This window comes from Thermobia domestica, chromosome 18 (assembly GCF_964235325.1).
Source record: "Thermobia domestica chromosome 18, izTheDome1.hap1.1, whole genome shotgun sequence".
Lineage (NCBI taxonomy): Eukaryota > Metazoa > Arthropoda > Insecta > Zygentoma > Lepismatidae > Thermobia > Thermobia domestica.
In genome coordinates this window covers 94748622-94767399 of record NC_137471.1, presented here as the reverse complement: position 1 = coordinate 94767399, position 18778 = coordinate 94748622, and the positions used below count along the sequence as shown (strand labels likewise).

The 18778-nt window shown below is 37.7% G+C and overlaps 1 protein-coding gene across 2 annotated transcripts in view; it reads right to left on the bottom strand.

The window, feature by feature from the left end:
• Positions 1 to 18778, bottom strand: part of Eip63E (cyclin dependent kinase Eip63E) — a 943842-nt gene that overhangs the window by 322351 nt on the left and 602713 nt on the right. For both annotated transcript variants that reach the window (XM_081746810.1, XM_081746811.1), the window contains exon 3: positions 3920 to 4048. In XM_081746810.1, coding sequence (XP_081602936.1) covers positions 3920 to 4048 — 129 coding nt within the window. The remainder of the gene's footprint in view (positions 1 to 3919; positions 4049 to 18778) is intronic.

Genomic DNA, 18778 nt, shown 5'->3' with positions numbered 1-18778 from the left:
ACTGTAGATCCACGTCTCTTTTTATAACATTGATGCTGAAAGGGATGGTAAATTCCAATCCAATTAAAACTACTAGTCCATTAGATCCTTACAAATTACATTTCAGACTTTTAACTATGCTAGGTGTAAGTGTCAGAAGCCTTATAAAACGGCTTTGTCCGTCTATCTGTTAGCCTGTCGACAGGTATTACGGCAAACACAGTAAGAAATACCGAGATGTGATTCTTTTGCAATCGATTCAGCGTCCAAAGAATAGCACCTCCGTTAACTCCCTATTCAAACCGGAAGTGGTTCAGATTAGTCATTTCTGGTTTCAACATTTTATCATCATAGAACAAAAACTGTAACAGATGGTGATAAGCGGTCTTTTGGAAACGATTCAGCGTCTCAAGACAACGTACTATGACTATCCCGAACACTCTACCAAAATTGGAGGTGGTTCAAATTTAATAAAACTTCCGGTTTCAATACTGATTTCCAAGGAGCAAAAGCGGCACGAAATATCTAGATACGGTTTTCCGCAATCGATTCATTATTTGAAGAATAGACTCCATCTTTTTTCATTAATCCTCTATTCAAACCAGTATCGGATCAAATTACCATATAATGTTTCAACACTTATCACCATAGAACAAAAATATTAATAGCGGCAAGCGATTTTCTGCAATCGATTAATATTTCAACAGAGCATATCACCACAAAACTAACAACGCTCTACTGAAACCGGAAATAGCTGAAATTTACTACTTCCGGTTTCAATACTGCTTTTCAAAGAGCACAAACTATAAGAGAAATCGAGATGCAATTTTCTGCAATTGTTTCAGTGTTCTAATAATCGGTTCTACCTTCTCCGTTAGCCCTCTATTCCAGTGTTTCTCAAAGTGTGGGTCGCGACCCATTGGTGGGTCGTGGACCGTCTTTTGGTGGTTCGCGATAAGTTTTTCCTTTCAATTCTGAACATTTTATTTTGATGCAGAAACATATGTTGTGAACAAGGACGAATCCAGGATTTTCTGAGGGTGGTGCACCATAACTACCAAAATATCCAGTATCATTGAAAGTCTTCAAAGTGGCATGTGACAATATTCTTTACAGCTGACAACGCTGATGCATAGAACGGAGGGAGGGAGTATTTTAAAGAGAGTCACAAGTGATATGCAGGAAAAAAATGTTCTTCTTTCCTCCTGGCTTCTGTTTTCTTCCCTACTTGACAAATGTTACATTGCTTTGCTTGCTGAATCCTTTTCCTTGAACCTTCAGAAAATTGATTTAAACTATTACTTTTGCAAAACTCCTTTTTCTTTTAAGCCCCAAACGGAAACATGATGGCAGAAAGTTTCGGAAAGTGTTGTTACTTTCACTACTAGCTTCTCATTTTAGATAGTGCATATTTGCAACGAAGGGGTGCACATGCACCGGTGCACCTCCCCTAAATCCGGCCCTGGTTGTGAAGTATTACTGAGAAAATAAAAATTGCAAGCGTTTGTTAACGAGCTGAAGAGTAAGTTATTACTCAAAGCCCTGCCCTGTTATACAGTTAGTAGAGATGCTGCGTTAGAAGGGGAAGATAGTGGGTCAGTGAAAATTTGTCACGGGCATAGGCGTGCGCAACGTGGGTGCCATGGGTGCCTTGGTACCCCCATTAAACAAACTTTTCTTATGTACAATTATTACAAACTGAGAAGAGGTTACGTGTAAATTGTTTCCCATCTGTGTGTGTGTCATGCGTCGCCAACGCAGCGAGGGGTACAATGACGCTATCTTTTCTTAGGGGAAAGGGGGGAGGGCGACATTCCGTATGGTGGTACTTTAGATCTGGCACCCACATTCCCAATGTCCTGCGCACGCTAGTGGTCACGGGGTAGGGTATTGCGTCGGGAGTAGTGTTAGCTCTGTGCCTTTCTATGGAAAAAACTTTAACTCTCTTTGCGCAAGCGTTCAATTTTAAATGATACAGTTACTGAGAAAGAAATTTACTTTACACTTACTCGATCGTCACCTTCTGATATTCTTTTACCGACGAGGCCTGTGTATTCATAAATTTAAATCACAATTTAGTTTGAAATTGAGATATTTACGATAGACATAAAAGAAACTAACTAAATTTTGATTTATTAAAGTTTAAGCATCGAGATCTACTTTGTAACACTCGTGGTCACTCGAGGTTTTCGCAACATCCCCAAATAAATTGAAGGAACTGGAATTAGAGATATCATTTACAAAATTTAATTGCTTTGAAATATATCACCATTACGTAGAATACGTCAATGTGTATTTGAATAAAAGTAGGTAGACCACAATATACTTTTTATTATTTAATGTGGGTCACGGTAACAACAAGTTTGAGAACCAATGCTCTATTCAAACGGGAAGTGGTTCAAATTAAACATTTCCTGTGTCAACATTTAACCCCACAAAAGTGGTATTAGATAGCGACAAGCAGTTTTCCGCAATCGATTCAGAATCTCAAAAGTACATACAATCACAACCCGTAACACACTACTGAAACCTGAAGTGGTTGAAATTTACTACTACTTACGGTCTTAATTGATTTCTGTACATGGGTTTTTATTAAATCAATTCAGCACGGAATTCAAATAATTTGGCCACGGAAAGAGATCAAAATATGAAGTCTGATCATATAGGTTCCGATCCAATTTGAAAAGCCAAATAAACTACGCATAGAGAAAAGATGATGTTTAATGAAGTATACAACGATAGGTAACTAATTCGTATAATACCTGCAGAGGAAGTAGGTCTATACTGCTTCTTTTCTCTTTCGTTTTTTTTTAATTGCTAAAAAGTAAATGCACCACTTTAACTCAAACCAATGTTTTTCCACCCAACTAAATGCGCATAATATACATCATCTTATCTTTAGAATAGAAAAAAAAAAAAAGATACTGCTATACAGTATACATCTACAAGGTGTTTCAAAACAACACCGACTACGTTTGGGAGGTAATTCCTGACACCAAGATAAGAAAAAAGTATAGACTATCCTGGGTGCATAAATGCTTCCTTTCGGACTTATAGGCTGCCGAAAACATGAAAAAATTGAACTTTAAAGGTCCATAGCTGCAAAACTATGGGATCTACCGCAGTCAGGTCAAGACTTCACTTAGGAACTAATATGTGCGCTATCCAAATATACATTTGTCAGAATCCTAAGGTACTCACGAAGCAATTTTTATAGAGAGAGTTTGGCTACCGGTAATGTAATTTGAAGTACTCTAGAACTACCTCTATAAAAATTATTGCGAAAGTACCGCAGGATTCTGAAACTTGGGTATTTGGATAGGGAACATATTAGTTCCTAGGCGAAGTCTTGACCCGACTGTAGTAGGTCCCATAGTTTTGGAGCTATTGACCTTTAAAGTTTATTTTTTTATGTTTTCGGCTGGCTATACTCTAAAAGGAAACATTTGTGTACCCAGGATGGTACAAACTTTTTTCTTATCTTGGTGTCAGGAATCACCTCCCACGCGTTGTCGGTGCTGTTTTGAAACACTCTGTATGAGATAAAGTAGTTACGTATTAAGAAAACTTCGTATATGAATTAACTTCGATCTTTCTAAAAGTTGTACAATTTAGCGAAGATACATGTACAGCCTGAAACGAAAAATACTACTTTCTTTTCTGTAAACGATTGTAAAGTATGCGCTTCGTACGTCAACTGTATTAAGATATGCAGGATATGAATGTTATGCAAAACCTTTTTTGGTGTTATTCTGTGCAATTCGGTGAAACAATCGTCAAAACAATATATACTTACATATATGATCGTCAATATGGTTATATATACACATAAACGCGAACATCTCTACATGTTCATATAATTGAGACACGTGAAAATCATGTAATAGGTTAACAATGAGGAGAATGGTTAATAATGATTATTTTAAGCGTGATAACTTACCGAGATGGAGTTCCTTGTCCGTTGGGATATTTCCATTCGGCTCTAGTCGATCGAGGAACTCATCCGAGTAACCATTGTATGGGAGCTTCGTCGTTCGCGACGAATCTTCATTTTCTTCCTTTGAGATTGCTGTAAGAAAAGAACAGAAAAATTAATTAATTTTAAAATACTACTATTTATATCTAAAAAGAATAAAAATAAACTTAAATCAGTCGATAATAAAGGATGCCATATATTAAATATATTCTTTGAACGTCATTCTACAACTTAATGCTTATTAATAGAGTTCGGTGAGAGAGATGACGGCACACACATTTAGTAGTTCAGGTACTGACGCACTGTAGTCAATATATATACAGATGGTGATCAGAAAAATGGAAACACCTGTAGTTGGCAACACGTCAGATGTATGGGTTGGCAGTGGTGTCGTGGCGCCCGCAGCGCAGAACCGCTGGTGGTGGTGTGTTAGGTCGGTCTCCATACTACGTCAGGCGCAGTGGAGCTGCAGTGTCCAGTGGCTGCAGCAGACGGAGGTAGTGTAAAATGGGAGACCTCTCAGATTTTCAAAAAGGGCAAATTGTTGGTGCACGGTTATGTGGAGTGAGTGTGACGGCAGTGGCTACTGTGTTAGGTGTGTCGCGTGGGACAGTGTCGAAGGTGATGACGGCCTACACAACACACGGGAAAACCACATTGGGGAAGCGGAACAGTGGGCGGAAGAAAATCATGAGTGACATGTCACGCCGGGTATTAAAGCGCATTGTCACGCAGAACCGTCGTGCCACTGCGGAGCAAGTGACGGAGGAGCTCAATCAGCACCTCTCCCACCCTGTTTCGACAATCACAGTCCGCCGCGAATTACATGACATGAACTTACGGGGTCGTGTTGCACGGGCCAAACCGCTCATCAGGGACCATAACGCTTTCGCACGTCGCAAATGGTGCCGCGACCACGCAACTTGGACCGTTGAGGACTGGAAACGTGTGATATGGTCGAATGAGTCATCCTTCACCCTATTCCCAACCACGGATCGCGTTTATGTGTGGAGAACGCCCAAAGAAGCTTATGATCTGCAGTTTCTCCGCCCAACTGTGAAACATGGCGGCGGCTCGGTGATGCTGTGGGCCGCCATATCATGGTTTTCAATGGGTCCTGTGCTCACACTTAGCGGACGAATCACTGCCAACGATTATGTCGCAATTTTAGGAGACCACTTGCATCCTATGGTCCGGATGTTGTTTCCGGACAATGACGCCATCTTCCAGGATGATAATACACCCATTCACACAGCTGGCGTTGTTGCAGCGTGGTTTGAGGAACATCGGGAAGAAGTTCAACACCTCCCCTGGCCCGCCCAATCCCCAGACCTCAACATAATTGAACATCTGTGGTCTGTCTTGTAAACACGACTCCGGCGACGATTTCCACCTCCATCTTCTCTCACAGAACTGGCCGATGCCCTGCAAGAGGAATGGTGTAAAATTTCACTTGCTACCATTCACGACCTCTATGCCTCCATCCCACGTCGCATCAAGGCTGTTCTGAAGGCGAATTTCGTTCAGGTGTTTCCATTTTTCTGATCACCATCTGTATATATATATATATATATATATATATATATATATATATATATATATTAAAACGGGACGACAATTCTATTTATAATACAAAAGCATGTGATTCTGGGACTATCACTAATTTGTAATAGTACACAGTCAAGTTAACACGTGTCATTAACCGAATGACAGTATTTCCCCCCAGCTCTGAACTGATGGTAGAGGAGGAGTAGAACAGACTCCCCTATTACTTGACTCAAATTCGACTCACAGAGATATCTGAAATCTAAAACTATGGAACCTACTATTTTTCTATATTGTCAAGGTGAGAATCAAGGACTCTGCGTGAGCGCACCATTTTCTCAGCATGATTGTTCTGCATTCTGTAGAATGGAAACAATTCTGAAGTTAAGTTTTGACAATAAAAGATTACATATCTGTAATTTATTCATTAATTTGAGAATTTTGGTTTATCCTGTATAATATGAGTCTATTTAAATATGTTAACAAAACGATAAAATAACCTGCTCATTTAATGTTTTATTTCTCAAATATAACATTTAAAAGAAAAATACAGAATAAGATTTCGTTTCAAAAATAGTGAAAATACTATAAGAGTTGCTTAAAATTATACCTTTTTTTTCGATAACTATTTAAAAAAAACAATGTTCAACAAAAAAGTTGTGTATTTTCGAGTTTGGGAGCATATCTTAACGTCTTTACTTATGCCTATGATGCAAAAGTATAGTTAATATATAGTAAAATCAGTTGGATAATTAATTATAATTTGTCTTAAATTAATAAATATAAACTAGTATTGAAGTTGAGTACGTCAATATATACTACTGTATTTGTAATAGGTGAAAGTGTGATATCGAATTTATGGATCCAATGTTGAATATTAGAAGAGTTAAAACTGAGAAAGTGACATAGAAGTATGGATAGTCAACATTTGCAGTTACTTCTTTATAATGCAATTAGCAGACACATTAAAACTGAAGACTCACAATGCTAAAACCACTATGTTCACTTATAGGTACCTTGAAAGGCTTTTTACGAGAACTGAGTAAAGAATTCTAGGAAACAGAAAGCTATATTTACTGACGAATAGGAGCTGTTTGAGCACTTGCAAGTAGGAAATAGTTGCTTCTAAACGCACTTGACCGCACAAGCACCGGACACAAGCCATCAACTTCTCCATCTTGTACACATATACCACAAGCAATAACCCGTAAGAGATGGAGATAAGGGGGAAAGTACTTTTTTGTGAGCATTTTTAGCTGGAAGTTTTATTGAACCAAGCTTCCTGGCTACTTTATCACGAGCTATATAATCCAGGAGAAAGATCTCGGAAAGGTAAGAGCAAATCCCCTTCGCCCTTTGCTTGTCCTCCTTGATTGACATAACGACGTGTCGTTGGGCTGAAAGTTCTCCGCCACCAACATCATTTTACGGCTGACACCGTCCTGTGGCTGGTGAAATTGAGCTAAAAAGAAAAAAAAAATAACAATGGACACACCGAACATTGGCACAAAATTCCGTAAAAGGAAAAACATGTTAATCTTTTCTCTCTCCGTCCCGCTCACCGTGCTTCCATTACGTAATGAATCCATCCTGTTGATACCGAAGTAGACAAGACGCTCATTAAGCGAACGCAGTGAAACTGATTGGTTAAGTTCCGCTTAGTTAACTCTTACACGGCTACGGCGGACATCCCATCGTTACTTGACTGGGATACTAAACCCGTATGTACTTTAGTTGTATTTCATCAAAATGACACTACTTATTATTGGAATATTTATAACAACACTCCAAATTATTAATGAATATCGAAGGAAACTGTTTTAGATCTAATGCAAAATGGGTGCTATAACAGTAAATATCGACGTATCACTGTTGATTGTTTTGATTATACTTGCTGCATGAAATGTCAAATGCTTGTTACCTAAAATTTCAAAAATAAATAAATAAATAAAGTAACAATTAAAAAAAATCTGGTTGAAGCAAGCCTAAGATAGCCCCTACCACTTGACACGACACGCATTTGTCACGTATGTCTTACCAGAAATAATTATAGTATATAGAATTTAACTACTGATAATATTAATAAAAGATCGTGTATACTTTCTTCAAGATTTCGGAAATAAGCATATATTGTTTGAGGTTGAAACCGGTAGCGAATAAGAGAGTACATTCATTATAATCTATTATATGCATATATACCAGCTGAAACGCCAGTTCTTCGCATGGAAGAATAGGTTTATGAAGGGTATTTGAGCCCTTCCTCCCTTAGGGTGCGCATGGAGATGAATTTTTAAGTAAACAGCATGGGAAGTGTCAGTATTCATCTCTGCGACACCAAAAACTACGGGTTGGATACTAATAGCGGTCGTTTACCAATTTTCATCAATGTCGCCTCCTTTGCCGAAAATGCGCTTGAAACTTAAGTTAGGCTACGGTCCACTCAAGTACCAAAAATCATCAAAATCGGCGCAGCGGTCTACCAGGAGTTAGCGAACAAACATCATTACATTTATTTACTAATATTTACATATAAACAAACCGTAAAATTTAGTAAAGTTTCCCGACACTATATATTTCCTTGAAATTTAAACAATTATCCCTACTTCCCTCCCTGTTGGTCTACTGACTAGCGGCGAGGCTTTCGGCTTCGATTCCTGGTGGCAGAGCCTTGAAGTGTGAATGCATTAAGGTGTGTCAGATTCTATTTTAAACTGTAAGTCTACATCTCATACAGTCTCAATGCTTAAAGGATCGCTAAACTCCAACTCAACGAACCAACCAACTAAATTATTCTCTACTGTTTGATGTTGAACATCAGCTAGGAGCAAGGGATGATTTTAATCAGATCTCTCTCTCTCTCTCTCTCTCTCTCTCTTTCCTTTTCTCTTTCTTCTTATGGTTATTATTATTTTACAATATGTTCTCTTTAAAAAATTACCCAATAAGTCAAGGACAAGCTTCGAGGCTACTCAATGAGGCTTTATTTACGTTTGAAGCTGAAATCAGTCTGGAACAAGGAGGTGAATTCACCCCATCTTTAAAAGTACCTAAGACGGCCGATGTTGACTCTTACGATTATTAAGTTCTCCAACCATTGATCACCTATCTGTTCCTTGAACACCAAGTCTGCGTTTTATCCTCATTTATCGACTTGCCGGTAATCTTACAAGAAGGCAGACTTTGGTAAGTGAACTTCGGGGCCATTTTTTGCGAGGAGATAGTACACATTTAAAGACTTAGTATTACAAACTGGGAGAGCGCAATGGACAAAAATAAGGGAGAAAAACCTTCTTCAAAAGTTTTCTACTCGCCACATATAGTGTTCGACGCGTAAATTTATCAAGTGACGGCGTGACAGAGTGAGTAAAGTGCGCAACTTATATGCAAAGGGTCCCGGGTTCGCTTTCCGTTCGAGTCAATCCTTGTTTTGTTTTTTGCTTCAATTAATAAAGTAACCATTTGTAACTATAAATAAAATATTAATTCACCATATGTTTATACTGAATAAAACAATAGAAATTTTAAAATCACTTGTAAAATCTTTCAATGTTCCATGTTAACTAGCAAGAAAATTTAATCTATTCCGTAAATATACTGATATCACTGTCAAGGGCCCGTATGAGCTTGGGGATACGGGGCCCCGGCCCCCCATGATCGGCGCCCTTGACGACAGTCGTTGTGTAATAAATGTTCTTGACGCTTCGTGTCTTTATCTGTTGACAGTGTGCGATTTACAAAGGAGCTGAGGGGGGAAATCCCCTTTGCTAATACTGGATGTTGCTATAACCAAAGCAATTTCCCCCTCATTCCCCTTGTAATTCTCACACTTTCAACAGATGTAGACAGAAAGCTTCAATAATATTTTTTACACAACGACTACAGTAACAATAATATTTACGGAAGAGATTAAATTTTGTTCCTAGTTAACATGGAACATTAAAAGAATTTACAAGTGATTTGGAAATTTCTATTGTTTTATTCATTATAAACACATAGTAAATTAATATTTTACTTATAGTTACAAATGCCTACTTTATTGGTTGAAGTAAAAAACAAGAAAAAAGTTTGATTCGAACGAGAATCGAACCCGGGACCCTTTACACTTGAGTCGCTGATTCTTCTCACTCTGCCACGCCGTCACTTGATAAGTTTGCGCGTCGTACGATATATGCGTCGAGTAGAAAACTTTAAGACGGTTTTTCTCCGTCATTTTTGTTGCGCTCTCCCAGTTTGTAATATTAACTCTTTAAATGTACACTACCACCTCGAAAAAAATGGCCCCGAAGATCACTTACCAAAGTGTGCCTTCTCCTTGTTAGAGGTTATTGAATGATTAAAACGGAGAGACCAGGTAAATTTTGTTGCTTCAAACTGTGCAAGAGGAAGTCTCAATCTATGCTAACTTCAACATTTTCTTTCCTAATTATATAAGTACATTAAATGATATCTCATTCTTTGCACAGTAAGGAACAGGTTTACTGAAAATATTTGAAAGAAAATCTACCTTTTCTCTTCCCTTAGGACGAGCATTTTAACGAGAGTGACATGATAAAAACTGGGCTCTATCCACGTGCTATATTGAGAAATTCATTTCAAACGCTTCAGCTGTTTCTTCGTGATGGTGAGAGATAGAACATCAAATGTGGAAACTAGAAACTATACCCTTCCCTTTTAAAAGAGGAATTTTTAAAACGATGGCATTTGTGCCCAATTAGTTTCAATGAGTTTACATACCGTGTTTAATCTCCCTAAATTCTGGCACTTCCGGAATACTCTGTTTCTGACATAAATTTTGTGCTCCATCTCCCCACGAACTTAAGGATACGCATTCTTAAAGTAATATGACAAAAGTCCGGTTCGTGGTTGGCCCTAACTACACTCAACAATAATTTCAATTGTTCAGTCATTCTTCCGTGCTCACAAACAAGATTATTTTCAGTTTTATTTATGTAGATAAATATATCGCTATTTTAGTTTCCTAATGTCATATAATGAATATATGAGTATTCTGTTTATATATATCGTTTCGAAGTTTGTAATTTTTAATAATAACAACGAATCTCATAAATCAATAAATCCCTTTCTTTAATGGAGGATTACTAAGAAAGAACTAGCGAAAATTTGAGGATCACTGTAATTCTCCTTTCTTCACTATTTAATGCCACGGGTAGCTGGCTTACTTATCAAAAAAGATCAATATATCGACCTTCAATCCTTCCTTCTTCATAAAAAGACTTTCATCTTTCTTCTTCTTTTCCTATCTGTTTCTCGTCTTTCTTTCGCTGCTTTCTCTATCGTCAAACATGGTACTGTCGTTGCGGTTCTATTTTTTCAATGGAAATGTTTATGTATCACCTCAGTTTAGGTTTATACATATACATAGAAGCGCGAAAGTCAGTTACATTATGGACATACAATAAACCTGTGTTTCAACTGCGGACAAAATGCACTGTTGTCAAGATAAAACGACAATGTAACCAACTCTATCGCACAAACAGGAGCCGCGGTGGCTCAGTGGTTGAGCGTTGACCTATGGTGCACGGGATCCCTGATTCGATCCCAGCTCGCGCCAAGTGAATTTTGTGGTGGACACAAAACCCATATGTGTGGATTTTCTCGGAGCTCTCACGTTTCCTCCCACTTTCTTCATTCCACCATTTCTCATCACCATTTCCTTTAGCCTAGCCGAGAAACCGTGGGACGTTTCTTTCTATTGCTCAAACATAATAATTCACATGATGTGTTATTAGGATCAAGGAAGTGGGACGTTCGTATATCTATTACTCTACATGATAGCACTTCAAAACCAATTTTTGAATTGTTTTCCGGAATAGATAGCTAGAGCGATTACTTCGACTGTGTTCGTTAATGGAGTCAATCTGTTAACATCTTCACGGTTAACGATTGCTATGTGTATGCCATTTTCTACTACTAAAACAAATGCGTATAACTGTGGAACGCTAGAAGATACATATCACGATGATAGATGACTGCAAACATCCGCCAGCAGTTGATATCTACCTGGAAAAACTGCACTTTGCGTGATTCTCTTTACTGTCTTTAGTAGTGTTTACTACGTCATAATATGTGTTGTTTTAGCTAACCTGACACGCGCTACCCTGATCCCAATATAGATCCTAATTTCAACAATAAATAAACATTCATTACCCTGGCGGACCGCAGTGGGAGGAAATGTGGAGCATTATACCTCCATGGACTTTAGAAGCAGATTCCGTTCTTCGAAATACATGTCAAAATATATTGGATCGATGCATAAGTTCGTGCAGTTCTTATATTTTATATTTTATTCTGCTGTTCTGCAACAACACATTACATACATTTTACTGTCACTCACATTAACTCACAATCACTCAGTGATGTGTTCTCCTCCACTATCTATGACTTTCTGCCAACGTTTAGGTAGCAGTTCAATGCCTCGCCTGTAGAACTGTTTTGGTTTTGACTGGAAGAAATCTGTTAGCCATTGGTCACGCGAAGTTTTTCTGTGCTGTTCTTTCAGTATTTGCTTCATTCCCGTACACTGCACAAATTATTCTCGCAGCCTCTGCTGTAATGGATCCTCGGTTAAACTCGAAGAGTAAAATGTGACGAAAATAATCACTTTTCTCAACTTGACATTCCATACTATTCTGTCTGAAATATATATAACAACACGTTCACAATCAAGAAAACCTATGTCTCACAACACACAACACACTGTGGTGAGCTAAAGTGAACGTGTAGGGCATAGCCAGAATTTGAAACTAAAATACTTAAATATTTGCACCACAATGGTGGAGTGCCCTGAATGGACAGTCCCAAGAAGTATTTAAATTAAGTAATTAACAGAAGTTATGTAAATGAATTATATGAATTACTTGTGATTAGTTAAAATATTAAAGATATAAAAGAAATATTCGGTAGAGCTTTAAAAAAAAATTAAGTGATCTGAAATATACAAAATACTCTAACTCAGGTAATCAGTGGCTTTACTTCAACTCAGATGCTTCATTGAAATGGTCAGATTACAACCATACACCCTTCTCTGTACATGTTCTTGCCATGCTGTAAAAGAAAAACATATGCGAAATTATGCACATACCTTAATTGATGTCTGGAATCCGAACAAGAAAGACTTCCGTGTTATTATGTTGAAATTTTAATGGTGATAAAGTAAACACTCCACTCATCCACAGAAATCATACAGATTTTAAACACTGATATTCACACACATATATAAAAAAAAATATTTTATATTCACACGCATATTAAATCGAAGTGACCGGTCGATAAAAAAAAATATTTTTTTATGAAAATTTGGCCATTATATATTTCTGTTCATAGTTCGTGCACGTATTGTTTTGACGCGTTCTTCATTGTCTTCTTCCTTCAGTCCTTTCTCTTCTCACTGAAGTTCGCTCGGCATCCTGGAACCTCCTAGAAGGTATAAATTGCTGCTACTGGGCGCTGCTCTGGTTGTTTCTCTGCTGCACTGGTGTCTCTCTCTTAGTATCTCTGGATCCATTTGAAGACATCTGGTTTATGCAGTGTTACTGGATAATTATCATCTGAATTGCATCAAAGTCTCTGAAAATGTTCTGGTTCTACGATCCAGTTCCAAAGTTCTCACTATATCGGCCACATATGACGCACTTAAAACTTTACTTTTCGAATTGTATACATATATCACACGGCAAACTACATACGAGAGTTATATGCTACTATTCATTGTCCTAGCTGCAGATTCAAAACTCAGTCTCTGCATCTATAAAAAAAAATATTATAACTCTCCTTTTTTTAAAAAAAAAAAAAAAAAACATCTCGTCTCGCTACATGTGTTTCCCGTAAAGCACAGTTAAGTTCTGAGATGACGTTAAATTCTGAGAAAGACTTACTAGAGTTGATATTTCAGATCGAGACGAAAGAAAGAAAAAAAAAACTCAATCTCGAGTAACGTCGCAATTCGGCTATTTAAAATGTGCCTATCTCACAAAACAGACCATTGTCACGATGAGTCTTGCACTAACTGTCACAGAGGATGACCTCTGTATATCGCGTCTTAACACCAACTAACTCGCTCCTTCCCTGTCAAACAGTTTTCTTTCAGAGAAAAGAACATGATTTTGCAAGGCTCGCTCCTGACCTACCCAAAATTCTATAGACCCTTTTCGCGGACCCTAATGGTTTTGTCGCCAAAATGTCTGGGTAGTACACTTTCATGTAATCTTTCATTTATTCTTAGATTATTATTGTTTGTCATCTGTATTGAGTTTGACCACTGGATAGAGGAAATACTAAGCTTTAATACGGTGTATCATACACTTTGTTACTCAAATGTTAAATACTTGTTTTCGTATTGTTTTCCCCGGCGTCACTATCCATTTTCTTTGTAAACAACATTCCTTACCGAACCAGTCCATGTGCTTTTGTTTACCTCACCAGAGTACTCTAGCGGTGATCTCTCGCAACCTCCACATACACATTTGTTCTTGGTTTTTCACTTTTTTTTTACAATAATTATCATGAATCAACAATATATTGTATATTACATTGTACCTAATATTCCTCTGATTATATTTATATAGGATTCCAGCAGTGACATTCAATTTAGAATTAATAATCAATAAATATACACATATCGACTGCTATGACATTCACGGTACTGCGTATCGCTGTCGTCTCAATTACAGCAATGTCAACACCAAGCACAGTAAAGTAATAAGCTTTTGTTTTAAAGTTGAGGTAACAACGAAAAATCTTTTCTGACCAAAATTACATCTTATCTTATATTTCTACAATTCTAAATATGTATAATGCTAAGATATGACTGCATTCATAATTTTCAATGGGGGGAAAGCCCACTCGCAGGAAGAGCAGAAGCTCTTCCTTGTCGAAACCGCGCTTTGAAGAAAAAAAAATATAGGCAAGTTTTCTGGCGGGATCCAACCCAAGCTATCGAAGTTTCTAGTGTGAAAAATGGTCACTTGAAGAAAATCTAACGCCTTATTGTTCCCAAGAATTCTAACCCACTTGCTAAAATATCTGAGCAGAAATATACAAAGGTAGTGGGATAGGATCTATGTCGCCAGGCCACTATCTGCAGCAACGTTAGCAACTCTGCTCACTTCTACCTAACTAAGTTAGAAGTATGATTTAAATATATGACCTAGATAAAATTTCTCTCATATCACAATTATTCTTTAACTTTAGATAGCAATCCTGGGTGCACGTACACAGCTTTTAACTGCTACGGAACATTTCTTTCTTTCTTTTTTTTTTTTTTTTACTCAGTGGAGCTTTTCCAAGTTAAGTTTTCTTTCCTACATATATTTTATATTCCAAATAGAAATGTTTAATTCACCAATTTTATATACTAATTAACCTAACATTACATATATATATATTCTTAATTAACCTATAGATATGTAAATTATTCTAATATTATGCAAAAAGTTCGGGTGAAATTAACATAAAAATTTTAAATAGAAAATAGCTATATGTGTGCCTCTTATAACATCCCCCTTTGAAATTTTTAATGTATTCCTAAGTACATTTAAAATTTCAACACCTCTACATATTAAATAACCTGATATATCTACATACATATACAAGTAATTATTGCTACAAACAAATCTAACCTCTAAATAGTAAAATGTATACTAACAGAGCTATCTGAGTCTGAACGTGAATACATTTTTCTTCTTTTCTTTTCTTTTTTTTTTTTTCTCGAGAGTACCTCAAGTTCGTATTGTTAACCGCACTACCTGTCTCAGACTTCCTGCGGTGTCCTTGCCTTGTATCGTTTGATCAGGTAGGCGTTTCTCTTACATTTCTCTTCTTTTGTCACAGGGTCAGCCAAAACATAAACATTGTGTTCGGTTTTCTTGTGGTCAGGTCTAATCTTGAACCTGTTCCCTATCAAATAGTGCTTGAATTTGTTTACTCCTATCTATTAATCCAACAAACTTTTTCAGTTATGACATAGTTTCGTTGAGCAGTGTTAAAAATTCGCGATGTCATTTCGATAATTCTAATGTTTCCATCATCATCTATTTGATATAAGTGCGCAGAACAGCTGACGTCTGAAGCATCGCATTCAAGAATAAATTGTTTGTCCGGAAGGGGCTTCTTTAACAGCACATCTTCCTGAAAGATTTTCCTTATTTCCCGAAATGCCTCCTCATGAATTTCAGTCCATTGAAATTTTGCTCCTTTTTTCAAAAGTTGAAATAAAGGAAAAAGGACTTCTGCATACTTTGTACTAAATATGCGATAAAACTGACAATACCCAATGAAACTACGCAATTCTTTCACATTTCTGGGCCTCCTAAATGTCATTATCTTCTCAAGTTTCTCTGGGCACTTTCCTATCCCATCTGGGGACAAGTTATATCCCAAGACGCTAATTTCTCGTCTCGCAAATTCACATTTCTTCAGACGTAAAGTCATGCCTGCTGCTTTAATTTTGCCTAACGCAATGTCTATATGACGTATATGTTCGTCAAAAGACGAACTTCCAAGGATGACGTCATCAACATAATTACCGCAAAACTCTCTGCACTCTGAGAGGATTGAATCAATCGCTCTCACACATGATGAAAGAGATTGCTTTGTGCCGAAAGGTAACTTTTGGAATACGTAAGAAATTCCATTATGTAAAAATCCTAAGTATTTTTGACTGTCAGATTTTACTCGGATTTGCAGAAATGACTCTACACAGTCAATTGAAGTTTTCCAACGTTTATCACATAGGTCTCTAAGTGTACTAAGTGCTGGGACTGGCTGATCCCTTTGACTAACAGTGACCTCTGCCAAACGTCTCGCATCCAAACAAATACGAACAGTTCCGTCCTTTTTTGGAACTACAACAAGCGGGCTGGTGTAGCAAGTCTCAGATTTTCTAACTATTTTCCATGCTTCCCACCGATTAATGATGTTGGTCACCTGATTCCTAAACTTCAATGCATATGGATACATTTTAGCTTTGAATTTCCCTTCTTCACGCAATTCTATACTGTGTTCATATCCCTTTATACACCCTGGTTTTAAATCGAACACTTCTCTATGCTTCATTAACACTTCTTTTAATTTTTTCTTTTCGACCACACTGAGGTCAGTGTACCCTTCTACAAGGCTAGAAATCTCAGCTGGTGTGACTTTAGTTTGTACTTTATTCCATTCATTCGGGCTGTACACTACATTGGCAAGTTCAGTAGCTGTCGGATATTTTCCATCATCCAGATGGGTTCTGAGAGAAGTCATCTCCTTACAATGCCCTTCTCTATTTCTTACATCTTCCATCTGAAACGCATAGATGGATTCTATACCCGTTTCGCCCATTTCGCCTATTTCGCCCATTTCGCCTATGGGAAAAGAATATAAAAATCTCTCTTCATCTTCAAACTCTAAAGTCAAACTCCTGACCACTAACTCACTTTCTTCGATTTCTACATCTCGAAAACTAACCTGAACCTCAGTTGGTGAATTTAGTCTCAAAACTCCCACATTATAATCTAATACAGCCTTGCTCTCAGCAAAGAACTGCGACCCAATAATCAAGGGACGATTTAATCCTTGTACAATTAATCCCACAGTATAGAATTCTTGATTACTAAATGTCATTACTAGCATCACTTGTCCAAGGATTTTGGCTATAGATTTTCCAAAAGCCGAACTAACCTTTATATTGTTTGCTTTTAGGAATGCAGGGGGTGGAGTGGTATTCTTTACCTGTGCCCATAAATCACTACTAATTGCACTAATAGATGATCCGCTGTCAAGAAGACCACATACTTTTTTACCAAATAAACAAGTTTCTACTTCTGGTAACGTTATAACATTGTTGGTAGGTACATCCTCCCTTTCATCTGTTTCCAATAAATCTCGAAAAATGGCATTTGATTCATCAAAAAGACCTTTATTTAATTTAATCTCTTTTCCACTTCTCAAAAGCAAGCATAATTCTTTATCTTTACCTTTGGCACTTTTATCATCCGAAAAATAGTGTTTATTAATAATTTTGTCACATTGTATGCAATCTCGGCTATTATTTTCTAATCCCATGATTTCTAACTGTTTGACAAGAGTTTCGCATTCTCCCTTATTATGTTCAGCATGATATGAACTATCCTCATTACGCACACTACTAGGTAGAAATTTAGCACTATCAGATAGAGAACAGTCATCTGTAGCTCCTAGACAGCGTGCGTACGTTTCTCACTGTCTAGAAACTGTTTGTCTCATATTCCGGGGGCTCTGTGACCTAGATCTTTGGTTTTCACTTTCATTAGAAGAACCGTTACCCCTACTGAATTCCAGATTATTAACCTGCTCTTCACCAGAGTATGATCTCCTCCGACCTCTGGGATTATTCCTGCCCCTGAAGGAACCTCGGTTGTTTGAACGACCCTGAGACCTTTCATTGTTATTATTCTCACCATTGCTATCCCTTGGTGGCATGTCGTTCCATGGTTGCCAAATTGCCTACTCGTGTTCCCTCTACCTCTCTGTGTATTTCCACCACGATTCTGATTATTGCGATTCTTTCGTGGGGAATATGGGCGATGTCTATACGATGTACCGCTAGACCTTTCATTATTGCTTTCTTCTATTGACATCATATTAATCCCCCTTCTAATGTTATTATTTCCGCTATTATTTTGATACGTCACTTGCAATTCTGCCACCAGACCAACCAATTCTTCAATTGTTTTTGGTTTGGATGATATCAGAGACCTGTAAATCCAAGATGGCAGTTGTCTTGGCAGAATCTTTAAAAGTACTTGCGGTTCTAATGGCGGCGATAAAATACTATTCTTATGCAGCAAGTCTAAAAGGTACTCCGTGGGAAGCCTATTTGAGCGGCTATCAAACCGAGCCGTTAGAATGGTCGCACGTAAGTTCGCCAACTTCTCTTCGCTCAGATAGGTCCGTTTGAAATGCATGATAAAATCGTGATACGTCTTGCACTTAATTAAGGTTACTTGAGCCCATTGCAGTGATGTATTTCTAAAGCATTTCGAGACAAACTGTAGCTTTCGATCTTCCGGTACTCCCGTGAGATCAAAATAATTATCGAGCTCGACAAGAAAATTATGAGACTGCAGTTCACTTTCTAAACCAGAGAATATAGGAAGAGACAGATCACGATGCATCAGTCCCACAGCTGATGCTAGCTGGCACGTAGAGACAGGCGGCTGAGCGTTTGACGAGACGCGGGATTCTGTCTCGTCTCGAAAGACAAAACAAGGAGCGTCTCGAGAGGTACCGGGTTGGTTA